The sequence below is a fragment of the Talpa europaea genome (genome assembly GCF_964194135.1).
Source record: "Talpa europaea genome assembly, chromosome: 15".
Classification (NCBI taxonomy): domain Eukaryota; kingdom Metazoa; phylum Chordata; class Mammalia; order Eulipotyphla; family Talpidae; genus Talpa; species Talpa europaea.
This window is the reverse complement of record NC_140083.1, coordinates 77,346,429-77,371,883: the sequence shown is the minus strand read 5'-3', so window position 1 is coordinate 77,371,883 and position 25,455 is coordinate 77,346,429. Positions and strand designations below refer to the sequence as shown.

Genomic DNA, 25,455 nt, shown 5'->3' with positions numbered 1-25,455 from the left:
CATCTAGGCCTTTGGTACAGTGGCCGGCAGGGCTCAGCAGGTAAAGTCTTCAAAAGTGCCTCGGGCTGGATGGTGAGGTAGGATGTTGGCGGCATACGTCATCCCGGCAGGATGGCCCCGGAGGCTCTCACACGGATTCTGGGTGGAGGGCACAGGACAGGGGCTGGTTATTCCAAGCGCCACTGTGGCAGCGGGGCGTGGGGGAAGCAAAGGAGAAAGAGTGGCAAGCGGGGTGGTCCCGGGGTTGTGGGGGGACGGGGCAGGGCTGAAAGGAGTCCTTCTCTCGCTCCCTCACGTGTCTCTTGACGTCGTCCAGGCTGAGGGCTACGCCCTTGTCCGCGCTGCTCCTTTTGGTCTCCTTCTGGCACTTCCCTCTTCGGCACAGCTTGTGCTTAATGACCTGGGACAGAGGTGCGGTGGGGGGTGCAGGGGGTGAGCGGGCGGGGAGGACCCCTCCCGCGGCCCTGGCCCTTGGCCCCGGCCCTCTCACCTCGTAGGCATAGTCGAAGAGCTCCAGCACGGTGAGGATGCTGGCCCCGATGAACAGCCCCATCTGACCCCCAATGTCACCTGCGGGGGGAGCGGGGTGGGGGTGCGCAGGGAGGTCAGTGGGGTCAGGACACCGTGGGGGCGGCAGAGCTCCCTGGGATGGGGCACAAGTTATATTTGCAAAGTGATTCACAACCTTCCTAAAGAAGGAGCACAAAGCGATTCTGCACAGTTTTCCTTTCCTTCTCTGCTTTCTGCATTTTTCTACTTTTCGAAAACGAATAGGTATTATTCAGAAAAAAAAGTTATTTGTAAAATAACTCAAAATTCTCCATCCCTGGGCACATTTTCAAGGGCATGTGAAATAGTTCCCCGTTCCACTACCTACCCCTGGTCTTCACGATAGTCCTGTCTCCACTTGGCCCTAAGAGAAGGCTCCATCCCTCTCCCACCACATACCAAGACAAGAGAGTTTGGGGCCAGGTCCCTGAGGATGGAAGGGGGAGGAGTGTGTGGGGCAGAGGTGAGCAGCAGAGGTGTCAGGCCATGCCCATGGCATGGGAAAGGGTCAGGTGCCATCAGCAGCTCACCCAGGAGCCCTGCAATCTCATAGGCCTTCTTCTGTTCAATGGTCTCATAGTTGAGAACTTCAAAGAAAATGTCCAGCACCAAGATGTTCTCCCTGCAAAGGGGTTGGGGGAGGAGACCTAGGTTCAAGTCATATCTCTGCCCCTTACTAGTTAGGTGACCTTGCCAAGTTATCCCGGAATCTCAGTCTGCTTGTCCATGAAATGAGATGCTGAGGGGGATACCTGCCTTATGGGGTTCTTGTGAGGATTAAACGTAATGGCTTATATGAAAAGATATTTTGCACATTGGCAAGTTTGAGGTGATTCCAGTTACAGCAATGAGGATGAAGAGAGAGGATACAGCAAAGAGGGGAAGAGAGAGAGCTGCCTCCCCTGCTTGCTCCAGCTTCATTTCCCCTCCACACCCAGCCCAGATTCTTTGGATGCCTTCTCCGTGTTATCTCAACTTCCTCCTGCCCCATCAAAGCCCGCACTGCTGCTCGTACCCTTCAGAGTCCCAGCCCCAGGGCCCCGTCCTGCACGGTCACATCCCTTACCCTATGTACTGCTCAGACTTGTTGAACTTCTTGGCCAGATACTTGGCTGACGCTTTGCTGGGGATCTTGACCATGGACAGCTCCTTGCCGTAGCGAGTCAGGTTGCAGGGCATTTCACACACACAGTACTCCTGGTCCTTCTCCACCAGGAAGTCTGTGCCCAGCCAGGTGAGAGCCACCAGTTGAAAAGCGCCCTTCTGCCAGCACCTTCCCAACACAAACATCCTGGCCCTGCTCATGGGAACCCTGGGCCCCCTTCCCGGCCCAGGTACCTGTCCTTCACCTTGTGCTGGTCCCACCCAGCCTCCCCATGGATAGTTCCTAATCCTTGGGAGTCAAACAGCTGAGGTGCTGATGAGAAGGGCGGGGGGGGGGGGCTCCTCCAGTGCCCCCTGCTCATTTGTCACAGGGAGTCCTGGAGATGCTTTCCCCAGTCTTGCTAAAGTCGGACACAGGGAGTGCAAGCTTCTCTTGAAACTTTTGGGAACTTGGTCTGAACCCCTCTGCATGTGACTGGCAGCACCTCCTTCCCTCCCCTAGACTGCTCCAGGACAGGGGCCCTCACCCAGAGCAGGATCCGCACACTCCTTGTACTGCTCGGGAGTGCAGTATGGGGCATCCCCTACAGAGGAGAGAAGACATTGGTGCAGGATGGAGATTAAAGGGGTCTTGTGATGGTGACGATACCAAAGGCTCAGAAACCGGAAGCTGGGAGAGGATGGAAGGGTAGGACTAGCCAGTGCCAGTCTGTCCTAGGGGTGAACCACCTCCACAGCCCATCCCTCCTGGAGCTTTCCCACCCATTCCAGGGGTACAGGGCAGGAATTGAGGTTAGAGAAGCAAGGGAATGGGATGGGGCTGGAACCAGAGAAGAGAGAGTCCCGGAGGTCTTGCATTCATGTTGGCAGGAGGCTGATATGCACGGGGAGCTGGTGAGGGGCACCGCTGGGGGGGTCCCAGGATTATTTGGACCGTGGGGCCTGACCTGGCATGTGCACCATGCGACAGTTGCAGTTCTCCACCAGGTAGCGTGTCTCACAGTCGATGCGGCAGGCGGTGATGCTGTAGGAGTCGAAGAAATCCGAGTCCATGGTAACAGCTTTGCAGGTGCCCCAGGGCGGGGGCAGGTAGATGAGCTGCTGGGAGAGCCAGGGAGCTGGGGGGTGTGGGGACTTCTCCCCGAGTCACCTTGATGGACTTCTCTGACAAGACACGGAACTCAAGAGTCCTGGCCCCTCTCCTCTCTGTAGCCTCTGGGGTCCCAGAGTCTGTAGACCGTTCCTGTTCTTTAGATCATTCATGCTTCGGACTAGTGAGGGGCTACCCAGACCCTGGTCCACATGTCCCTCCCAGTATGGGTTGCCCACCTCTCCATCTTGACGCAGCCAAACCCCACCCTGGGACTGGCCTCTCAAGGCCCTCTCACCCGCTGTTCCTGGCAGGCCACAAAGGTCTGGAACCCTGGGGCCACTCCAAAGCCCAACTGGTCGATGAAAGGAGGTTCGTCCTGACTGTGGATCTGCACCTTGATGCCTGCTTCGAAGGACGTCTCGTCTGTGGGAGTGAGGGGTGTGTGTGTTGGGAGGCCTTCTGACTCACTGGGCCTTTTGAGACGGGGGGCACCTTTCATACATTAGGATGGGGTGGAGGAAGTTTATGGGGCCCTAACCTATGTCCAGCCTCCTCCTGGGTTCACCAGCCCAGTGCTGCCCTGATGATCCCTGCATTTTAAGCAATTCTTTTTTTTTTTTTAACCTGGCTTCAGCCCTGCATTAGGTGTCTCCAGTTCTTTCTCACCATCTCAGACACTCCTTTCTCCCTTCTCCCCACCACCCTGTGCCCCAAGCCCCCTCCCTTAGACCAGACAGATGGCAGGCAGCCCCAGAAGAAAGGGAGTTATTTATAGAGTCAGTGGCGGCCACTGATGGATAAGGATGGCTGGTTACCTTGGAGAGTAACTGAGCCAGGAAGGGGGAGCAGGGAAATGCGAGTGTGGCAGTTAGGTAGAGTCAGAGATGGAAACAGCGAGATGCCGGGAGGGAGAAGCACTGCTTCAGGTCCCACAGTAGAACCCAGGAGTCCCCAGTAGAGGTTGAGGGATGGAACCGTGGGGTGGGGTCCCCTGAGAGAGGTGACGTACCGGTCTCCCCCCAGACAGGCAGGTACTCGTCCTGCTGGATGTCCAGCATGATCTCCAGCCCATTGCCCGTTCCACCCTTCATGGTCTTCAGCCGCGGCCTCCCATCTCGGCCCGAGTTGAATGTGTAGCATTTTCCGTACCGCGTGAAGACCTGGGCAGAGGCAAAGTGGACAGCCTGAGAGTCCTGCCTGCACCCCCTACCCACGATATGCCCGGACCCCCAGCTGCTGGAGTCTTAACACACTTCAGGAATGATGCTTCTTGTGTGGCCCAGTCTCCACTTGGTCCCTTCCTTGCCCTGGAAAGCTGCTCCCTGGGGGGTACACTGCCTGGGCCCTTTTGCTACCTGGATGGGCTTCCGGTTGTGTTTGGCCAATGGAAGGCATCAGTAGGGAGCAGAAGGCAGAAAGAGGAGAGGTCAGGTACTTAACCCTTCTCCCCCCGAGAATGTTCTGGCAGTGGCTCAGACCCTCAGACTACAGATCCTGCTGGAGTGCTCCCTCACCGGTGCAGGATAACAACTCCCCACTATTGCTAGGTGACACAGGTCCCCTTATAGTTTTCCTTAACCCTGCCACAGCTCTGCACAGTCCCTAGGTTAAAGTCAGTCCCTTGCAGTTGAACTAGCTGAGTGGCAATCTTTTCCCCGCTGAGGCCCTGACATACTCATTTCCATTACCAGCATCCATCATGATTATGCTCCTGGTCCCTTCTTGGGACCTTGTCCTCCAGGTCCAGCCTCCTGAGATATGTCATCCTCTTCCTGGCTTTCACCCCAGACATCTGAAATCCTGTTCTCCCCAAGTCCCTTCCTCAAACCAAGGCTACTTTTTTCATTTCCTCCAGGTGTTAGCCCCTATGTCTATCAGTGTCCGTTGTCCTCAGCACCAGTTGCCGTGTCAAAGGCCACACTCACCCAAGCATTAGTGCCTCTTCTCCCAGCATTTGGTACTGAATGTCCAGGATGTGGCCTGTTTGGCAATACTTGTGCAGAATTATGGGGCTTTCAGGAGAGATCTCGGCCCGGGGGCATCTCCCTACCCCATAAGCCAGCACAACCCTATTGCAGCTCTGATTATACAGCCACCGAGAGAAGAGCGACCTGATTCTTATGCTCCCCCTCCCCAGCTTCCAAGAATGTCCTCAGGTTCCTACAAATGGGGTGAGTGCGCTTTTACTACCGCTGGATGGTGACAAAGTCCACAGAATGAGTCATAAGGTGAATATAGACATTGTCCAGAGAAAGAGAGAGGATTTCAAAATGGAGCGGCAGGGGGAGTGGGGGTTACTTGGAAATACAACCCTTGTTCCCTTCCCCCTCCTAAAATAGCCTCTTCCACCCCCACTCCAGAAAACATGCTCTCCCCCATGGGGTGGGTGAGGTCCAGAGATGAAGTAGAAAGATCTCTGAGGACTTCTAATCCCTACCCCACTCCTGGGTTTTGTAGATTTCAGCCACAGGCTCCAGGCTGGGCACAGATCCCAGCCTGCCTCCTGGGAAGGTGGCAGCGGCAGGTGGGAGCATGGACCGCACGCCGGCCCCCAGGGCCCCACGGCTGAGGGGTGGACCGCTGCCGCCCCCTGGTGGTTCTGCATGAGACGTCTCCACTCTCCCCTCAAGTCCAGAGGAAGCTACCCTCACCTCTTCCTTGCCCAGGTTGCTCTTTCCTGGCCTGTCCAGGTCCCTGACTGTCGACAGTCAGTCCACAACGCCCTGATGGGGTGACACCCACCCGCTCCTGCACTGGTGGGGAGGTGGGGACTGAGGTATGGTGTGTGGGGAGCGGAGGCCTGGTACCAGACACTTGGAAGGAGCAGGAACACTCAGACAGAACTGGAAGTTGAAATGAAGGGAGGGTGGGAGGGGACCAGGTTTCTCAGCAGGGAAGGCCCTAGACCCTGGAATGGGAGGGCAAACAGGCAGAAACCTGTTATTCTCCCTCAAACACACACACACACACACACACACACACACACACACACACACACACTACACACTGTAGGAGGCGCACAGGAAGATCAAGTGAGGATACAATGAGTCCCTTGCTGTGGGAGCTGCTGACACAGGGAGGGGGTGGAGGAGGAGGTGGGGGCTGTCCCCACCCTTCTGCCTCCCTTCCACACCCTTCTGTACCCTCACGCACCAGGGAGCACCTACTCCAGATCCAGTCCAGAGGTGAGAGCCAAAATAGCTGAAAACTGGCTGGGCACAGGTGCTATGCCACAGAGCTCGAGTAAGGTCCTGGGCCCTGCTGGATCCCAAGGAGGTCTGGGAGGGGCTGGAGAGGCTGGAGGACATTCGGGGTGACACCAGGAGCCTTGGGGCAGCAGCTAATTACTAACTAGTACAGATGTATTTCAGGATTCTAACAGGAAGAGCAGTCTTGCGGGACCTAAGAATAGTAACCTAGTTCCAGACCCTGGGGCACTGGGGAGAGTCTGGCCAGGCCTCCTCGGTCCAGGGGAGGTGGGGGAGGAGCAGGAGGGCACCGGACCCACCCCAGGAGACGATGGTCAGGGTGAGCCATGGCAACACTCTTGGGATGCCATGCCAGGCATGGGCCCTCACTCACCACTGAGAAGTTGTGAGGGCCACAAGCCCCCCCGCGGTAGGAGCAATAGAGCAGCATGTCCTCCAGCCGGTGGCAGGAGCGGTTGTAGAAGCGGTGCAGGTTAAAGGGCTCCCCCGAGAAGGCCTCCGGCCCTGGGGGGGCCAGAGGCACCCCAGGATCATCACTTTCATCCAGCCCCAGCATGGGGGCCAGGTAGAGCAAGTCAGGGTAGCTGAGCTGGGACAGTCGCACGGCATTGGTGTTACAGAGGGTGACCGCCGGGAAGGCCAGCTCCGTGGTGGCCACCTCGTCTAGCAGAGTCACGTGCGGGTAGCTGAGATAATAGGCAACTCGGTCCCCTACCTGGCAGAGGAAGGCACCCAGTGCCAGGACAAAGGCCACTGCCCACAAGGCCTGCCTCAGTCCTGGACCCCCTTCCACAAAGACGTGGCTCGCGCCATGAAGGGTGCAGCTGTTGGCAAAAGCCACTAAGTCCACGGGCAAGTCACCCTCTCTGGCCTTGTTCCTCGCCGCCTCCCTTTCCTTCTCTTCTTCTTCCTCTTCTGATTCTGAGCTGTCCCGCTGCTGCCGCGGTTGGGGACCCCAAACATCTCCCAAGGGTCCGGGGGCCTCCTCGCCAGAGGAGAACGACACTGAGCAGAAGATCTGGATGGGCATCTTTTCCGGGGGATTCCTGGCACCAGGGAATTGGCAGGAGGAGTAGGAGGGAGATGAGATCCCACGCAGGGTGTAGCAAGGCCGCCCGGCCTTCTGTCAGGTCTCAGCCAGCGCAGCTGCCCTCCCTCACCAGGGCTGAGGTGGGGCGGGGCGAGGAGGGGAGGGCAGGCCTGCCCGGCTGGCCTGGGAGGGCGGGCATCTGGGCTGATGAATAATTGATGGCAGTGGGAGAGGGAGGCTGATGCAGAGGACAACTGGACCCCCCACCCCGTCACCAGCTCCAGCAGGACAGGGAAAGCTGGAGACAGAGTGCAAGCCCAGGAGTAGCCTCCGGGCTCCCGGTAGCCCCTTGCTTGCACGGCCAAGGTGACTTCAGCCTGCACGCTCGCCCCTGCCCTCACTCCCGGACACACACTCTAGCTCCTGCCCATCCTCAGCATGGCCCTCAGGCTCCCCATTCCAGTCCTGGCCCTTGCCCTCCTCAGGCAGGCCTTTCCCTGGGGCAGGAGTCCCCACGCTCTCCCAGACCTCTCCATACCCTCTCTCAGTCCCCTTGACATATAGTCTCCTCTAATTACTTCATTGACCCCCAATTCTCCCAATACACTCTTAGTGCCCAGCCCCCCTCTAAGTATTCCTCCGATCCCCAATTCCCTTCTCATTACTGTCCCGAATCTTACCTACTTTCAGTTACTTCCTGAATCCTAACCCCCTTGTAATACGCCTTAAACCTCTGATTTCTCTCCATCCAGGCCTCTACCCCACTCATCCTTCTCTCCCTCCCCTGGTCACCCCACTTTAAGTCAGTGCCCTCCTCCAAGCTGGGCTGCTCTTAGGTCACTTTCTCCTCTTTCATTCCTTTCTGTGGCTTGGGGGGCAGCCCAGTTCCATTAGCAGAGGTCTCTTGATGACCACAGACTCATTTATGGCCAGTTCCTGGCACTGGGGGGAAGGACCCTGTCTCTATCAGCTGAAAAGCTTCCTGGCAGAGAACCACACCCCCCTCCCAGGGAGCCACTTCCCCCCTCCCCCACCCCACAAATCCGGGAGAGGAGTTCGAGGAATTCTCTTCTGTAGGTAGAAGAAATTGAAATCAGAGCAGGGAGAGGTCTGGTCAGGAGAACCAACCTATGGCATCCCCCAAAACCCTCAACCTCAAATGCCCCTCGCCCCTCAATCCCTGAGGCTCCCTTTAGCACCTGTTTATCACTGCCTGCCCCCCGCCCCTGCCCCTCTGTGCTCTGATTACTCAGGGCCACTGGTTGAGGAACTTGAGCCACCAGCCAAGTCTCCAGGGCCCGAGAAGGTGACCTAATAGGAGGAGAGGAAGGGAAGGAGGCAGGAGAAGCAGATTAACTCTTGCTCTGCAGGGCCAGAGGAGGGGCTGCAGGGGTCAGACTCGTCTACCTGGGCCTTTCCACCCTTTAGTCATCCTGCAGCCCCACGCCACAATCACCCCGTCTCCCCTTCCCTCACTGCTCCTACACATCTTTCCTCCCCACTAGCAGGGGCGACCCTGGGATGGGAGGCAGGGTGCCAGGGATGAGCAGAACTGACTGATATGGGACCTTTGGCCTCTGTTTTGCTGCCAAGGACACAGAGGCCTCAGAAGAGGAGCTTTTTCCATCTGGCCCCTCTCCATTCTTGTGCCACTGCCCTCACACTGCTCCTCCTCTTTTGCCTGCACACCAGCCTCCCAGCTGTCTCCTTGACTCTCCATGTCCCTGCAGATTCTCCTCACCCTCAGTCCATGTTGTGTGATTCTGCCATTCTCCTCCATAAAGACTTTCTCTAATCCCCACTGCCTCTTGGTAAAATGTAAACTCCCCAGGGAGACTACAGGCCTTTGCAAGGTAAAAGCAAATTTAGCATCCAGCCTCACCTCCCCAACCCTCTACTCCAGCCCAGTGTCTGGCCACCATGTCCTCTCCCATTCCACAGACACACTGGACTTATTCACATTTCCAGACCTTCCCTGGACTCCAAATGGAGGGTTTTTACTCATTTTGTCAAGACCCTATTCACATGCTGCTTCCTCCAAGAAGCCTTCCCTGACTGCGTGGGAAAAAATTAGTGCCCATCCAGGGAGTAAACTGAAGGGGCCACTTACGCTCAAGGCCCTTCAGCCAAGAGTAGTAACCAGTACTTCCTTGAAGACAGAGAATGTGAGAATGAAAGAGCTGAGCCCAGACATCACAAGGAGAAACAGGAACTGACAAAGACCAGGAATGCCTTAGACAACCAGAATGTCACTGCAGAGATGAGGAAAAAACACCTCAGCTGTTGTCTCAGGTTTCTGTAGGAATCTGTGGGTCCCTTCCCGCTTCTTGCCCCCTGAGCATTTCCTTCCTGTCCACCAGATCCCAGCTCTCAGAGGGCAGGGTCTTCCTTGGCATGTGCTCAGGATGGTCTCAAAGGTTGCTGACCTGAGGCTCAGGCTGGGACGCGCTAGCCCATGGGTCACGCACCACTAGAGGGCACTGTTCCCCTCCTTCAGACTTCCTGAAGGGGAACTCGCTTGGATGTCCAGAGGTTAGGAGCTACCACAGCGGGGGCTTCCACGGTGGGATCTCACCAGAGATAAGGATGTGCACACACACAGCAGCTTCAAAGGACAGTAAATATGTACGATTGGACACTTCTTCCCCCACACAACACTAAAACCCACACTGCACACCTGCACCTCCTACATGCAAGATACACACCCTCGTGTGGGGTGACAAAGACAAAGAGCCACAGGCTCACACCCCAGTGGCATTTCCTCCCTCTTCCAACAGTCTCTTACCTCATTTCATGCCAGTAGGCAAATCCAACTTTTTCCTATTGATGGGGAAATGAGGAAAGAATTGAGCAGCACCCACAGACCCCCAAACATAGACCCCTCCTCACACACAGAGGGCCCAAGGAGCAGTGGGGCCCACAAGCACACTCAGTTCTGAGCTTACTGACTTAGGAAGCAGCCCTTCCTCACGTCGCTCCCTGCCCAGCTCACTGCGCGGGGCCTTTCCTACAGGCTTTCTGAAGTCCAGCCACACCTCACATCCGGGGAATGCCATGGTTCTCAACTGTTGTCTCATGGGATTCTTAAACAGCCCAGCAAAATAATCAGGTTTGAGTACCTTCACTGTCATTTGCAAACGAGGGAACTGAGGCATAGTCACCTGCTCAAGCCTGGGTGTGGGGGTGGCTAGAGTTATGTCATTCCTCTCTTCCCATCATCCATCCTTTCTTTCTTCTTCCTCCTTATCTTTACTCATCAAATATTCCCTACGTCCCTATGTGTATATGCTGAGGACACCTGGAAACCAAACAGTGGACCTGGATCCATCCCTCATGGAGTTTACTGTCTAATAGGGGAATCAGATAATGTTTTTTTAATCATAAAAATAATTAATTACAAACTAGGATGAATAGTATGAAAAAAAATAATGCCGTTCCATGGTGGTGAGTGACAGGAGGTCCTGACCTAGATTAGGGAAAAAGGAAGGTTTCTTTTTTTTTTTTTTTTAAAGATTTATTTATTTATTTATTTACACAAGCACTGTGTACAGTTAGAGGCATGGAGGGTGAGAGAATTCACCAGAGCCAGAGCGGAGAGTAGAACAGGCAGACTGACGAGGTACACTGCTAAGGGGAGCAGCGGGAGGCAGGAGAGGTCTGCGGCCATGCGGGACCCTCGCGCCTGGCAGCAGGGAATCAAACCGACGCTGTAGAGGCTGCGGGTCAGCCTCGCAACCCAGTGCTCAGCTGCTGCGCCACCAGGGATGCGCCCCCCCCAAAAGGAAGGTTTCTTTAAGGACAAGATAATGATGTTTGAATTTGCAATCTAAAGAATAAAGCGGAGTAATTAGGTAAAGGTTTGTGTGTGTGGGGTGTGTGTGCAGTGGGCATTCCTGAGAACAGCCTATGCAAAGGCCCTGAAGGTAGAGAGCTGAGAGCTGAGAGGAAGAGGTAGCCAGAGAACAGGGTTCGAACACTTGGAGAAGCAGGCAGGATCCAGACTACTCCGAATCTTGATGCTCACACAAGGATTTTTTTTTTTTTAATAGAGGCATGTTTTATTTATTTATTTGTTTGTTTGTTTTGTTTATACATGCACTGGGTAAAGTCAGAAGTGCGGGAGGGTGAGAGAATTCACCAGAGCCAGAGCAGGGAGCAGAGCAGGCAGAAGGACCGAAGTACACTGCTGAGGGGAACAGCGGGCGGCAGGAGAGGTCTGCGCACCATGTGGGACCCTCCTCCGGTGGCCGGGGAGCAGCCGGGGATCGAACCGGCGCCGCAGAAGCCACGGGCGGCTTCGCAACCCAGCACTCAACCGCTGCACCACCGGGGAGGCCCCCCACACAAGGATTTTGATCCAAGAACAACAGAAGACTCCCTATGGAAGGATTTGAAGCCACTGGAGTGGTGTTTTGAAAAGACCCCTCCGGAAGAGCCAGGAGCACTGTGGAAGGCCTGTTCTGTCTAACACCGTGGCAGTCCAGATGAGAGGGATGTGGAGGATGGGGTAGCTTGCAACAGGACTACAAAGTTTTGGAGGCAAAACTGGTAGATTCTATATAAGGGACATGAAGGAGATGGTGTGTTGGGGTGATTCCTAATTTGCACAATTGGGTGAACGGTGGGTGGCTCATGAGATCAGGAACACAAGTAAAGGGCTCGTTTTGGAGTTATGATGATGGATTTTGTTTTGCACATGCTGTTTTTGAGGAGCCTTAGGGACATCCAAGTGGGGATGTTAAGTGGGAAATTGGCCACTGGGGCCGATGCTGAGAGGAGAGATCTGGGCTGAGACACAAATTTGGCAGTTGTCGGTATGTCGATGGTAATTGAAGTCATGAGTGAAGATGAGACTGCCCAAGGATAGAATACAAAGTTTTTAAAAAGATAGGAAAAAGGTCTGATTTGGCAACATCCACTAAAACTAAACAGAATCCCAACCCATGACTTGACCGTAGCTCCTTAGTTTTATACCCAAGAGAAATGAGTACAAACGTTAAGAGAAAGACATGAACAAGAATTTGTTTATAAAGCCAAAAATTAATAACAACCCAAATGTCTAGTAAGAGCAGAATGGCTAAACTAATTGTAGTCCATGGCCTATTTATATAACTACTTATAGGTACATAAGTATTTATCTATTTAATAATATATATTATAAATATATATTTATATAATAGGTTGGTCTATGTACATGATGAGTTACTATACAGCACTGAAAAATCTGGCCACTGTCACTTGCCATGTGTATAACATGACTGAATCTCATAGACAAAAGAAAACAGACACACGCGTGTACATATATAAGATGTGGGGAGGATGCATCTACTCTAGCAATTTCAAGAACAGATGAAACTCATCTATACTGAAGAAGTCAGAATATTGCTTAAACTTTGTGGGGTAGTATTGTCTAGGAAAGGGCCTGAGGAAACTTTCCTGGGTGTCGGAAATGTTTTACACTTTCATACCAATGTAAAAAATATTATTGTGATTGGTAGAATATTCTCTTGTAAGATATACAAAAGTAAAAATATACTAATTAATCTGTGTCATTAAATCAAGATTCAAAAAAGAGGAAAGTGGGCCTCCCCGGTGGCGCAGCGGTTAAGCGCTGGGTTGCAAAGCTGCCCGCGGCCTCTGCGGCACCGGTTCGATCCCCGGCTGCTCCCCGGTCACTGGAGGAGGGTCCCACATGGCGCGCAGACCTCTCCTGCCGCCCGCTGCTCCCCTCAGCAGTGTACTTCGGTCCTTCTGCCTGCTCTGCTCCCCGCTCTGGCTCTGGTGAATTCTCTCACCCTCCCGCACTTCTGACTGTGCCCAGTGCTTGTATAAACAAACAAACAAACCAACAAAAACCAAACAAATAAATAAGTAAATAAAACATGCCTCTATTAAAAAAAAAAAAAAAGAGGAAAGTCTGGGATTGACACTGAGGACAGTTAACATTTAATGGCAACAAGGAGAGAATGCAGGGACAGAGAAATAAGGGGTGCTTTATAAAGGGGGGACCCAGAGTGTGATCATTAGCAAAAAGAATAGTTCAAAAATGATATGGTGGGCCACTAGGGTGAATGTTATTGGGGGATCAAGGATAAAGAATGTTTGGTGGATTTGCCAAAGTAGAGGTCACTGGCGTCCTTAGTGAACAATTTTGGTGCAGTGATGGGGACAGCGGGAGAAGGCAGACTGTGAGTTAGAAATGAGGAAATGGAGAAAGTGGAATATAGACATCATTTTAAAAAATTGGTCTGTGAAAGGAAGCAGAGAGATAGTGTGGGAGCTGGAGGGGGCTGAGGAGTGAAGAGATGTTTGCTTTTCTAAAAAATCTTAACCCAGGGACTCCCTGGTTGTGCAAGGGGTTAAGACGCAACCTATGAAGCTATCCAAAGCCTCTGCAGCATGAGTTCGATCCCCGTCCAGGGAGCTACACACAAGGCGCAGCAGACCTCTCCTGACTCACCCGCTGCTCCCCTCAGCAGTGTATTTCAGTCAATCTGCCTGTTCTGTTCCCCACTCTGTCTCTGGTGAATCCTCTCACCCCGCCCCACCATCTCTGGCCTGTACCCTTGTTCTTGTATACATACATAAATAAATCTTTAAAAAAAAATCTTAACCCAAAACCTGGTATGCAGTAAGTGCTCAATAAATGTTAGCTGTCATTATCACTGTGTATTTTAAGATAGGAGAATCTTAAGCATGTTTCAATTTTAATGGAAAAATTCCACTGGAGCAGGAGGGACTGACTATAGGGAAGAGGCGGCATCCTGAAGCTGAAATTCCTGTAAAGGCAGAAGGAGATCAGATAGAATAGATTGAGATTTTAGCTGAGGTAAGATCAATGTTCCCTTTTGCAGCCAGCTATCCAGGGGAAGGGGGAGAGCTTGTCTTATCTTCCATCTTCTCTGTGAAGTGGGAGGTAAGGTCATCTGCTGAGGGTGAGATGGGGGTTAGGAAGGGTGGCTGTTTGAGAAGAGTAAGTTTGTGGTCATTGCTGGGGAAAGCAAGCTGACCAGGAACACACAGCAGGGTTTCGGGGCAGAATTGCACAGGCCAATTAAGGAAGTTGTTCATGAAAACAATGTGATTCTAAACAGTGTGGCTCCCACTGGTAGAGCCTGGCTGTCCTAGAGACACCCTCAGGCAATTTAGAGATAGATTCATCTGAGAAGGGGACTTGGCCAAACGGTGCAACGAAAAGGCAGAGGAGTCAGAGGACTTGGGGTCCTCAACCTGAGTCTGGGATTCCCTCTCCTTCGAAAACTTCCTTTGGCCTGCCTGCTTCCACCTGCTTCCCTCCACAGTATGGGCAGCTGGGAAGCCTGGGATACTCTCCCCGCCACACACACTCCTACAGCCACACACAAAGACCTGAACCCGGGAGATCTGAAGTCGAGGTCCCACTCGGTCATTCACCAGCTGTGTAACATCAGAAAAGTCACCTAACGCCTCTGAGCCCCAGTTGCTTCATCTTTCAAATGAAGATATTAACATCTCTCTGCCTCCCAGAATTATGAGGCTCAAACGAGCTAAAGTAAAGGGAATTCATAAATTGCAAAGCACCACTGAAAGAGATGATTAATTCTGCTGATATGTGCTCTGCATGCGACCAGAGGTTCGCCGGCACCCAATTTCTCTCCCACAGCCACACATAGTGAGCTGCGTGTGCCCCACAAACATCCACTCTCCACCCTAGTCTCCCTCTACGCTGTCCCACATGCACACGGAGGTACACGCACGTGCTTGGTGCCTGGGCCCGGGTGCCATCAGGGCCTGTGAGGAAAAGAGTTGGCTGCTGTCCATGGTCAAGGCCACTGCAGCAGTCTCTCCCAGCCTCAAGTGATGATGCGACACCCCAACTCGAGATACACTACACGAAGCCACTCAGCCCAGCCCTCTGGACCGTGGGGATATACTGGGTGCAGATGAGAGCGATGGGAGAGAATTTTCTTTCCAAGAACTCATAGGAGCTCAGAAAAACCACAACTCGCCCTTCCTCCCTCTTGGAAGTGGCTGGGAGAACCCGGGATGGCAGAATGTCTGTCCTCATAGTTTCTTAAGGGAACTTCCCTTCAAGGTGATCACACAGCACTTTCATGCTCGTTTTAAAATTTTTCATGAGGAAGATGCCTGCTCCCTGCATCCAGGAGAAGTCGGTGCCGTATGTCCAACTATACCTGGGCCAGTGTGCCCCAGAAATGAAGGAGGGGCTGTCCTTGACAGGGAGTAACTAATCCACATAGGGCGCGCTCTCCCCACAGGAAACTGGGTCTGGAAACAGAGAAATGGAGCCAGAAGGAACTACGCCTCAAATGGGATCAAGAGGCCCAACGCCCAGCCCCATCCTCTACTTCGACTTGGCACACTTGTCATTCTTGTCACCTTCTTTCCAGCTTTGCCCCTCAGAATTCCCACACGTGGGGTCCTGGCTGGAAGGTTCTAGACTTCCAGGAGCTTATAGACTCCAGGAGTGGTCACCTTGGACATACAGTGAGGGAAGTTTCATGCTAAGAGGCCTGGCCCAAGGCAGGCAAATGGCCTTTGCTGGAGAGAATCAAGGTGATCATTGGCTGGTGGGGTGTGGGGGAGAAAACTTACATTCTATAAAACTGAAGTTTTTGAGGAGCTGAGCTGGGCTGGGGTGATGGAAGACCCCACCTACATGTGTAGGGTCCCCCCATGGAGAGATTACTCCTCTCTCTGTGACATCCTTCAGTGCCACCACCTCCAGATCTGAGCCTCCCCAGGACACTGCACGTAACTAAGCTCCCTGAGGGCAGGGGCAGGGTCTGCCTGTTCCCCACCGCACCCCAGCACCCAGCAAAGGGGGAGTGTCTGTCATGGGAATGAGTCAAGTGATGTTTGACACACACACATCCGCCCCAGCTTTTCTTTCCTAATAGTATCTCCTCTCAGAATTTAAATTTCTTTAACAAAGCTGAATCACACTCAGGGGCAACCTCCACCCACAGCAGAAACGTTCAGGCCTCAACACAGCCCCCTCTGCTTCCTGGGCTCACACCAGGGGTGGCAGCCTTGCCTGGCCTTCCACACAGGCTGGGGCAGAGAAGGCCCAGGGCTCCCCGGTGCTCCTCCCCAGGCCTCCACTTCCACTTCCGGGCCTGTCCCCAGAGGCACTTACTTACATCAATTCCCTATTACTTTAGCCAACAGCCAGGAGATCAATTAACTTAGAGTAGCCTCTTAGCTGATAGCAGTCTGGGAGAGCAGTGGAGTCAGAAAAGGCCGGGTGAGGGGAGGAAGACCCAGAGGAGGTAAGAAAGGAAACTAAGTCACCCACAGAGAGCGTGTCTATGTGGGGGGCGGAGGGGAAGGGAGAGAGAGCCCAACCCCGGGGCTGATGACTGTCTCTGCCTGCGTGAGGGAGACGGAGAGGGAGGAAGGGGTGGGAGGAGCATAAGGCAGGGGGCAGGTATCCAAGAGCCCCTAGGGCCAGAGTTGACCCTCTGATCCGGCCTCTCCTATCCTTCTGCACCTGTGCCTGCTCCTCCGTGCTCCCAACCACACACGCGCGTGCACACACGCACACACACCCACAGCACCTCTGGTAGGGCGGCCTTACCCTCCTCCCTCTGGCAGCCTTTCCCCCGACAGCCCCTCCACTCCCCATCAAGTTGGGGGGCCAGGTAGTAAGGTCAGGCTCTCCCTGGGACTGGTGGTCTGAGATTCTGTGGGGTGCAGTCGAGGCAGGAAGAGGGCAGGTGAGCCTGCTGTATGAGGGGAGGGGTGCCAGGGAAGGGGCAGCGCCCACCCCGGGGTAAGGTGGCTCCCATGCTCCCAAGCTCACCCGGCTCTCCCTCAGCCAGCAGCCATCCCCACTTTAAGGCAATCTCTGCTGCCACTCTGTGGGGCCTGGGATCGCCCAGCACACACCTCTGCGCCGGCATCTTACCTCTGAGCCGCTCCAGCAGATGCCAGTCCTGCTCCAGAACCTGGGGGAAATTTCTCTGCCTCCCTCCCTCATTCCACCTCTCCTCTGGGGGAGTCCTGGGCCGACCCCAAGGTCCTGGGGGGACTCCTATGGGCCCTGCAGGGATTCCCATCCCTTTATTCCCTGTCTCCCAATTCCACCCCCTTCTGAGAGAAAATACTACTCCCCACTGCACAGCCACCCCCAGGATTTCCCTTTTCTTCCCTCCCGCTCCTTCTCTTCCAAGATCCAGAAATGAATTTCTGCTTCTCTCTCCCCCGGGCAAGGCTCTGGATCTCAGCTGGAGGAGGGGGGTGGCATAGGGCAGACTGGGCAACCATCTGCCAACCCCCTCCCCTCCGCGCTGCTCAGCATTCCAGCCACATAGGCGCTCCCACTGCCAGGGACAGATAAGGTGCAGCTGGAGGCTGGCACCAGCTGCGCCTGTGCTCCCTCCCTGGCCCCCGCCCAGACCCGGACAGGCAGCTGCACCCCAGCCTCCTCCCTGGAACCCCTGCCATCACTTGGCCTGGCTGGCCTCAAGGTGGGGTGGGAGCGAGGAGCTTTCAGAGCCTGTTGTCCTGGCAACCAAGCACCACCCCAGGAAGAAAAAGAGGTGGCCAGAGAAGAGGGTGCCTCACAGGCGGGTCTTTGGTTGCGCTTTTGGTAACTCGACTGAGCCTGCCCAGCCAGACTGCTGGGGGGACACGCTCTCCACTGCCCTCTGCCTCAGCCCCAAAGGGTTTTCAAAACATCTTCTCATATGAAGCCAGGCTTGCCCATACTCACCCCCACTTTCCTTAGCTGACTCAGCCACAGCTGGGGAAGGACCATCCAAACACTCTGACCACGAAATCCATCCCCTGAGCATGAGCTGGATCCAGCTGGGGGGAGTGCCTGTCACTGCTGATGCCCATGGGGCTATCTAGGGACTTCAGTGTGCCAGTCCTATGGGGCAGGTTCTTATTATTGGAGGAGGGTTGACCTTAGACACTTGAAGAAGCGTTCACATGTGCCACCCCCTATGGTACTTTACAAATTCTGAGCAAGGGCTTCGACCTCACAGTTGAGACCCTCTGCTCTGTTTGGCAGCAGAAGATACAACGTTGTCTCCCCAAGTTCTGAGCCTATAGATGTTTCTGTCAGTGCCATGATTGTCCAGAGTCTAGATAAATGCCTCCAGGGCAGCAGAGAATAGGAAGGATGGAGAGGCAGATGTTGACTATGGGCCAAGGAGGAGAGAGACGCTTGGGCACTAGGCAAGCAGTGCCTTCGGGGCAGGTTGCTGGAGGAGAGCCAGGGCCTTCCTCCACCAGGGCGATGTCAGACGTGGACGCACAAGCAAAATCCCACCTCTGGAGGAACATCTCCATGGGCGGAAGTGCTAGAGGCCGGCACAGCGAGCAGGCAGCAGCGAGGTCAACCAGACAGGACAGGAGAAGGGCATGAAAAGTTTGGGTCTGGCCAAATTCAAGGTGAGTTCTTTGATATACTCTGAGAGACAGCAAAAATCTGTTTTTTTCTTGCAACTCAGAACCAAGAAGCTAGCCCATGTACCTCTCTGTCAGCAAAAGGAAGAACTTGGTTGGCTCCAGAACCTTGGGAACTAATCACATCTGCATCTGATTGCTTAGAATTGTCCCCTCACACAACATGGACCAATCACACCTTAGCATCTCCATTATGGTGACCCAGACATGTTTCAGCATTGCTACTCGTAATCCTTCTGAACAGGGGGGCAAATGGACTAATCATACCTTAGTAGCTTATACCTTATAAGCTTTATACTTTAGTAGCTTCCCAGATTGAGCCAAGCAATAACCCCCCTTCCAGTACTAGAAACCATCCAAGCTACAGGGCTTTATCTTTCTTGGTGACCCCTTTTGTTTGTGTTGGGCATGATGAAGGGGTGGCATGATGAGCGGGGGGTGGGGGGGGCTCTGGCTTTTACGTCTGTCTTCATCTTCAGTGCTGCAACTCTTGGGAACATAGTGGCTGAGCCTGGAAACCCTTTGGGCTCATGTTTTGGGGGATCCAGGACTCTTCTCTTTTGAGGAAGGGAACAAAGGGAAGCAAGTGGTTCTTGCATCATGCCCTGTCAGCTTGGCTCAGCAAGGAGTGTGGTCATGTACCCTTTGCCCTACAGGACTGACAAAGGCCCAGGAAATCCATCCACAGAGCAGGCCTTAAAGAGATTGGGGAGTCTTGTATAAGCTCAACAGGAACAAATAAGCATGACCATGGCTCCAACCTTTCTACACAAACAAATGCAGCTTATGCTCCCGCAGTGCTATGCGGGAGCCGCAAGTCAAGTCCGGGAGAAGGTGGTCAGGGAATAAAGGAAGGATCTGAGAAGCGGAGAACTGGTGGGAATTGGTGGCAGGCAAGGACAGGAAACGATGGTTGTGGGGAGCTGGGGGTGGGCCAGGGGAGGTTGGGTTTTTAAAGACCAGTGACCAAGATTGGAAGCGAACATCACTTCAGGGTCAGCAATATTAATGCAAAACACACACTGCATGGGACTTAAGAGACATGAATTCTAATCCTCAGTCCGTCCCTAACTAGCTGCGTGAGCTGCGGCAACTCACTCTGTGTCTCTGTTAATGTGTGCAGAGGTAAGAAGGGGCAGACAAAGTTTAAAACCAAGCCTTGAAAGCTGACCACAGATCTGAGGCATCCTGGAGGGGAGGGAAGGGGGGGGCGCTAGTGAGGAGGCAGGGAGAGGTAAGAGGTGGGGAGAGCCTAGGGGGCTACGGTGGAGGACTAGGGCGCTTTGGTGGAGGGAAGGCTGCAGTGATCACACCTGAGGGTAGAAATCCTATATCAAAAAATTAATAAGGATATAAAACATAGTTCATTGCAAATAAATAAATAAACAAATAGAGGTAATAGATGGCCTTTTACCAAGGGGATTGAGGGAGAGTCTAGAAAGCTTCTGAAGAATTGTAAGCACTGTCCTCCGATTTGCTGCTATCATTCACATTTAGCTCTAGGGCCTTTGGTGCCTTTTCAGCCTCTGATTCTAACCCCTCAGGAACTCAATGAGTTGTCCAGGATCATCTGGGACATGAGATGCCAGTTACTTCTGCTAACTCTCTCTGGGGCGCTGGCCTGAGGCAGCTCCGTCTGTGGGGCACTCCCTTCTAAGAAGCAAAGAGAGCCTCCACCAGTTCAGCCATGACTGTGTACCCCAAATCACCTCTTCTTCCTCAGACCCTGGCTCTGTGCACTGCTGGTACAGGGGGGACCTGACCAAACAGAAACAGTGTGCTGGCTTGTGTGTGTGTGTGTGTGTGCATGTGCACGCGTGCACACACACTTATGGGGTGGGGGTGGCACAGAGAGAAATATTTGTCATATTATTTAAGACAAAGCTTACCTTACTTCTCCCAGGTTTCACAGTGCTTTTAAAATTTTAATTCAAATCCCCTGGGGCTCTAGTTAAAATGCAGATTCTGATTCACTAGGTCTGGGAAATGAGGGCAAAATCCTGCATTTCTTTCCTGCAAGTTTCCTTGGACCTCATTTAGAGAAACAAGGCTGCAGGTTACCACCCCCCTACCCCCAGCTCTGACACATGTGGTCTGGAAGGTAAGCTTGATGACAGGCTCTCTCTCTCTCTGTCTCTTTCTGTCTCTCTGTCTCTGTCTCTCTGTCTCTCTCTCTCTCTCTCTCTCTCTCTCTCTCTCACACACACACACACACACACACACACTTGCAAACACATATCTGTGCATCCTCTGTTGCGTATGCTGTGCATCCTCTTTCCTGCCTCCATGGACACAAGGCTGAGGTCAGGCCCTCACACAGAGCAAATATGCCCCTGGGCTGAACAAAGTCTCCTCCTGCCAGAAGCAACCCCAGGGACACTGAGCTTCCTCTCTCAAAGTAGCAAGCACAATGAGAGGCTTCTCTGCTCTCAGTCTCCTCCTCCTCTGGGGGCCCCGGGATGACTCACTGCCGTGCACCAGGGGAGCCACTCACCACCTTGAAGTCTTCAGCGCTGCAGATCTCCCCCCGAAAGTGGCAGGAGAGCAGCATGTCTCTAATGTCGTGTCCTGCACGGTCGTAGAACTCCCGCATGTTGAAGGGCTTGGGCTTGAAGCTGCGGAAGTTGGCCTTGTCCTGCAGTATCTCCAGCTGCTTTTCATCTGCCATCTGTGTGTCTGGTATCTCATACCTGGAGCCCCGGGAGGGGGGGGAGCAGCCCATGCATCAGCATAACCTTTGGCTCCAGGGTCGCATAACCAATTTCTGAGGGTGAGGGGACAGCATCCTGCCCTGGGGATCAGGCCTGGGCATGGGCGAGGAAGGAGTGCTGAGTGTGTTCAAAGGTTCTGCCCCTTGGGCTCTGAGAGGACAGAAGGATCTGCAAGTGCTGTCCAGAGGTGTCCAGAGATATCAAGGAACTGTGGCGATTATACCATAGTCTCTTCCCTTTAATAATGGTCTGTCCCATGTCTGAAGTGTGGTGAGACCACAGCGGCACGAGAGTGGGTAAAGGGCACTCCAGAAAGGGTGACAATGTCTCAGGCTGGGAAGGGGCAGAGCTATTTTGGACTATGATGGGACCGGGGATTGGGTGCCCTTAATTGGGTGCTCAGCTTTGCTGTGAGCGGCAGGTTTGAAGGGGCTGGAGGTCAGGATTCGCTGGGCTTCATGGTGGGTTAGAGAGGCAAGTTCTGTGATGGGGAGTTGGGGTGCATGCAGCTCTAGGAAGGAATGGAGGGGTGGTTGGGAGCCACTCACCTGTTGTTGAGCAGGGCCAGCAGCTCCCCTGCGTGGTACAGGTCATTCTTGGAGACTTGGCTAAAGCGGAACTCGTTGAGGTTGCACAGCGTGACGGCAGGGAAGGTGAGCTGGGAGGCAGCCACTTCGTCAAGCTTGGTGACATGGTGGTAGTGGAAGTAGTACTGCACACGCTCGGTGCACACACACAGCAGCACAGCCAGTGAGCCCAGGAAGCACAGAGCCCAGAGTGCCCGCTTCAGAGACAGCCGCTCATAGGAGAAGATGTGGGCCAGGCCATGCAGGGTGGAGCTGCTGGCGAAGGCCTGGATGCTCACGGGCTGGACGCCGCCCACCTCTTCCTCCTCAGCCTTCAGTTCCATGCTGGCCGAGGAGACCCTGGGGGAAGGGGCGGTACACATGAGGCCCCTCCACATGTGTCCATCTGGAATTCCCATGTCCAGAGTTCACTGCCCCAGGGCAGAAGACTTGCCTGTCACGCCAGCCCAGACCTGTGATGGGGAGCCGGGGTGCGTGCAGCCCCCAGAACAAGATTTCTCAAATACTGGGGCTCTGGGGGTCAGCTCAGGCCAAGAGAACACTCTCCAAGGGAAGCTTCCCCCAGGCCAGGGAAGACTCCAGATGTAGTCATCACAGGGAGAGGGAAGTCCCAGTGTTCCCACAGGGAGGCACAGGAGTTCCCTCCAGATGTGGGGTCACTATGGGACAGGAACGCCCACCCCATTCTGGAGATGGAAACTACCCGGAGGGGTTGAATCTGGGGGTGAGGAGCACTTGGTCATGGATGTCCCCAAGACTAGACATTTGCCTCGCTGAGCCAGCCTGGGCCAGAACCCCTCCAGGGAGACAGGTACCTTTGGGGAGCGGCCCGGCCTGAGTCCTCACCTGCTCCAGTCCTCGCAAGGGCTGCGGGCTGCGTGTGTGTGTTTGGGGCGGAGGGTGGGGCAGCGGAGGGCGGCCCGCGGTGGCTGCATGTGTGTGTGGGGGGGCGCGGTTCCCCATGACAGCGAACTGTCCCCGCCCCGACACAACGCCCCCCCCCAGTCCAGCTTCTCGTTGCAGCCAGATCCCCTGCTCGGCCCCCGCACCCCTCCCCAGCCTCCGGGCCACCCCTGCTAGCAGCTGGGGAGAGCGAGCGCGCAGGGAAAGTCCCGGCTTCGGGGCGCTGGGGAGTCCTGAGCCCGAGGCGGGGTGGGGGATCAGACACCCACCTGCGGGGGCTTCGGGAACCCGGCAACCGGCGGCGGGTCCTGGGGCGCGGGGCCAGCTGCGGGCTCAGAGCCCGGCCGCGGAGGGGCGCATGGCCGGGAGCCGGGGCCGCGCCGCCGCGCAGAGCCCTGCAGGGAGCGGCCGCCTGGCCCGGCCGGCTCGGCTCGCTCGGCCGCGCTCGCCGCCTGCTCGCCTCTCGGCGCGGAGCTCCCGGCGGGCGCGGGCGCGGGCGCGGCGCGGTGCTCTCAGCCCCGGGATCTGCAGGGATCCATCGTCCGGCCGGGAGGCGGCGGGCGGGGGCGGGCGAGGGCGCGCGTGCGCCTACGAGCGGCGGCGAGGGTGTCTCCGGCCGGGGTGCGCGACCGGACGGTGGGCGCCCGCGGCCGCCTCGCCCCCTCCTGCCCGCCGCTCGCGGCGGCGCTGCCTCCCCTGGCCCGGAGCCGGCTCCCGCCCGCGAGGCCTGGGATCCGTGTGGTTTGTGTGTGTGTGTGTCGCGCACGCGTGGGGAGGTTGGGGGGAGGGAGGGTGTCTGCCCCCCGCGTCCCCTCCCCGCGCTGTCTCCTTCGGATCGATGCTCCTGCCTCTTGCCGCTGCTTCCTCTGGTGACACACGCGCGTGCACACTCGCACACGCACACGCACGCTCAGGCTCCGAGGCACACTTGGCTGATTCCAGCACTCGCCCGTGTGGACACACACACAGACAGACACACGCACACACACCGGGGTCACGCCGTGCCAGTCACAGCCACTCACAGCACCCCACAGACACCCGCACATCCACAGGCCTAGCCCAGCAGGCAGGCGCTCACCCACTTCACGCAGTCACCTGGTCTTAGCCCTGCTCTTCACATGTGACAGGTACACGCATGCACACATGCAGACAGGCACACAGCCTTGGCCACCCAAACCCCATCTTTGGAGGCCTGGGCTTGCCTTGGGGTGTGTGTGTGTGTGTGTGTGTGTTTGTGTTGGGGTGGGGGTTCCGTGTGCAGTCCTTCACCATCAAACCTCTAAAGAAGGAGCAGAAAGAAGGAAAACAAACAGAGGTCAAGGAAATTTGGACAAGAAACAGGGGAGCAGGCTTGGAAGGAGGGGGTGTGGGGGTGGGGATCAGGATAGTGAACAGGATGAGGAAGGATGGAAGGGGGCTCTGTACTCAGGGATGGAGCAGAATTCTGGGGCGCTGGCCCAGGCCAGGGGCTGCTCCTATAGCTCTCACCTCTCCTCTCCCTCCCTCCTCCTCTCTGAGAGGCCTTGGGGGGCCCTCCCTATCCAATTAACAGAGAAGGAGCAATCAAAGCGAAGTTGTTAATTTGCTGATGCTCATTAGGGGCTCTTAGCACAGAGACTGTTGAGGTCTGATGGTGTCAGATGATGGGGAGGGGGGTGTGGGGGCCCATAATTCTATCTCTAGCAACTCTTTCACTCCACTTGCAGCCTGGCACAGCTCTGGGGGAAGGAAGGTGTGAAGAGCGTTCCCAGGATAAGGTGCTGGGCTTTAAGATAGAAGAGTGACCCTGTAATGAGAAGAGGCTGGAAAGTGGAAAAGAAGTAGAGAGAAGTTGAACAAGAAGCTGTGAGCAGGGGCACACGGGAAGCGGGGAGAAGGAGCTGGAGATCCCTAGAGGGACTCTGGATTTAGGGAGGTGGAGAAGGGAGAGGCGCATCCATTTACTAGGGGCCTGGGTGGGCTGCTACGCAAGGAAGGGAGGCCCTTGGGTTCTGGGTTCTGGCTGGGGAGCTGTCCAGCAGCACCAGGAGGGGCAAGAGGGCATCCATGTCTCTGGGAAGCCACTGGGTGGCAGCACTCCCTCAAATACTTAGGGTAAACCCAAGGGGGTATTTGGGAGTGGGATTCCCCCTGGGAGGGCCCTGAACAGGGACTAGAGGAAACATTAGGCAGCTTCTGATTCCTGTATTCCAAGCATCCTTGGGGGAGGGGAGGATCATCTTGGAGCATCTGTAATTCCCCTAACTCCCCACCCTGGCAGGCTGAGTGACACATAGAGCTTCTTCAAATGACTGCAAATTGCTTCAGTCACTTGAGATGTTACTGAGGGAGCAGTGGCGGGGGTGGGAAGAAAGTGATGAGGTGAGGTGGGGGCAGAGAAAGACTGATCGAGGCCAACATGCAGCCTCGGGAGGAATCTGGGGAACATCGGGTATGGGACTTAGTCAATCTCAGCTTCCAGACTTAGCCTTGCCATTTATTTGCTTGGGAAGATCCCTTGAGCTCTCTGAGCTCAGTTTCCTCATCTGTGAGATGGGTATAGTATTTATTTCACAGATGCTTTTTGAGGATTATATGAGCTAATGCATGGAAAGTGCTTAGCACACTAGCTTTATTAGTAAATCCTCCGTAAGTGGTATGCATTATTATTGGCATAAATATTTGCGTCAATTGGTAAAACCACCAGTACAACCACATCAGAGTAGTGGTTCTCAGCTCAGGCTGCACATTTGAATCACCAGAGGGGCTTTTTTTTTTTTTTTTTTTTTTAATGTGGATGCTGTGGCTCCATCTTAGATCAATTAAATTAGAATCTCTGGGGCTGGGGCCCAGATTGCCCACTTTTTGGGAC

General features: G+C 54.8%; 1 protein-coding gene across 4 annotated transcripts; it reads right to left on the bottom strand.

The window, feature by feature from the left end:
- Positions 1-33: 33 nt before the first annotated feature.
- On the bottom strand, positions 34-22,024 carry ASIC1 (acid sensing ion channel subunit 1; the record flags this gene model as incomplete). 4 transcript variants are annotated; one of them, XM_084254604.1, is made up of 11 exons in its annotated part: positions 34-138; positions 296-400; positions 491-570; positions 1,080-1,171; positions 1,616-1,769; positions 2,181-2,237; positions 2,601-2,754; positions 3,042-3,169; positions 3,756-3,906; positions 20,898-21,093; positions 21,663-22,024. In XM_084254604.1, 11 exons carry the CDS (start codon positions 22,022-22,024, stop codon positions 34-36), a joined length of 1,584 nt encoding a protein of 527 aa, XP_084110730.1. The 4 variants fall into 4 exon arrangements, with proteins under 4 accessions (XP_084110730.1, XP_084110731.1, XP_084110728.1 ...); XM_084254605.1 differs by having other exon boundaries at positions 2,601-2,751; XM_084254602.1 differs by lacking the exons at positions 20,898-21,093; positions 21,663-22,024 and adding an exon at positions 6,329-6,985.
- Positions 22,025-25,455: the final 3,431 nt, after the last annotated feature.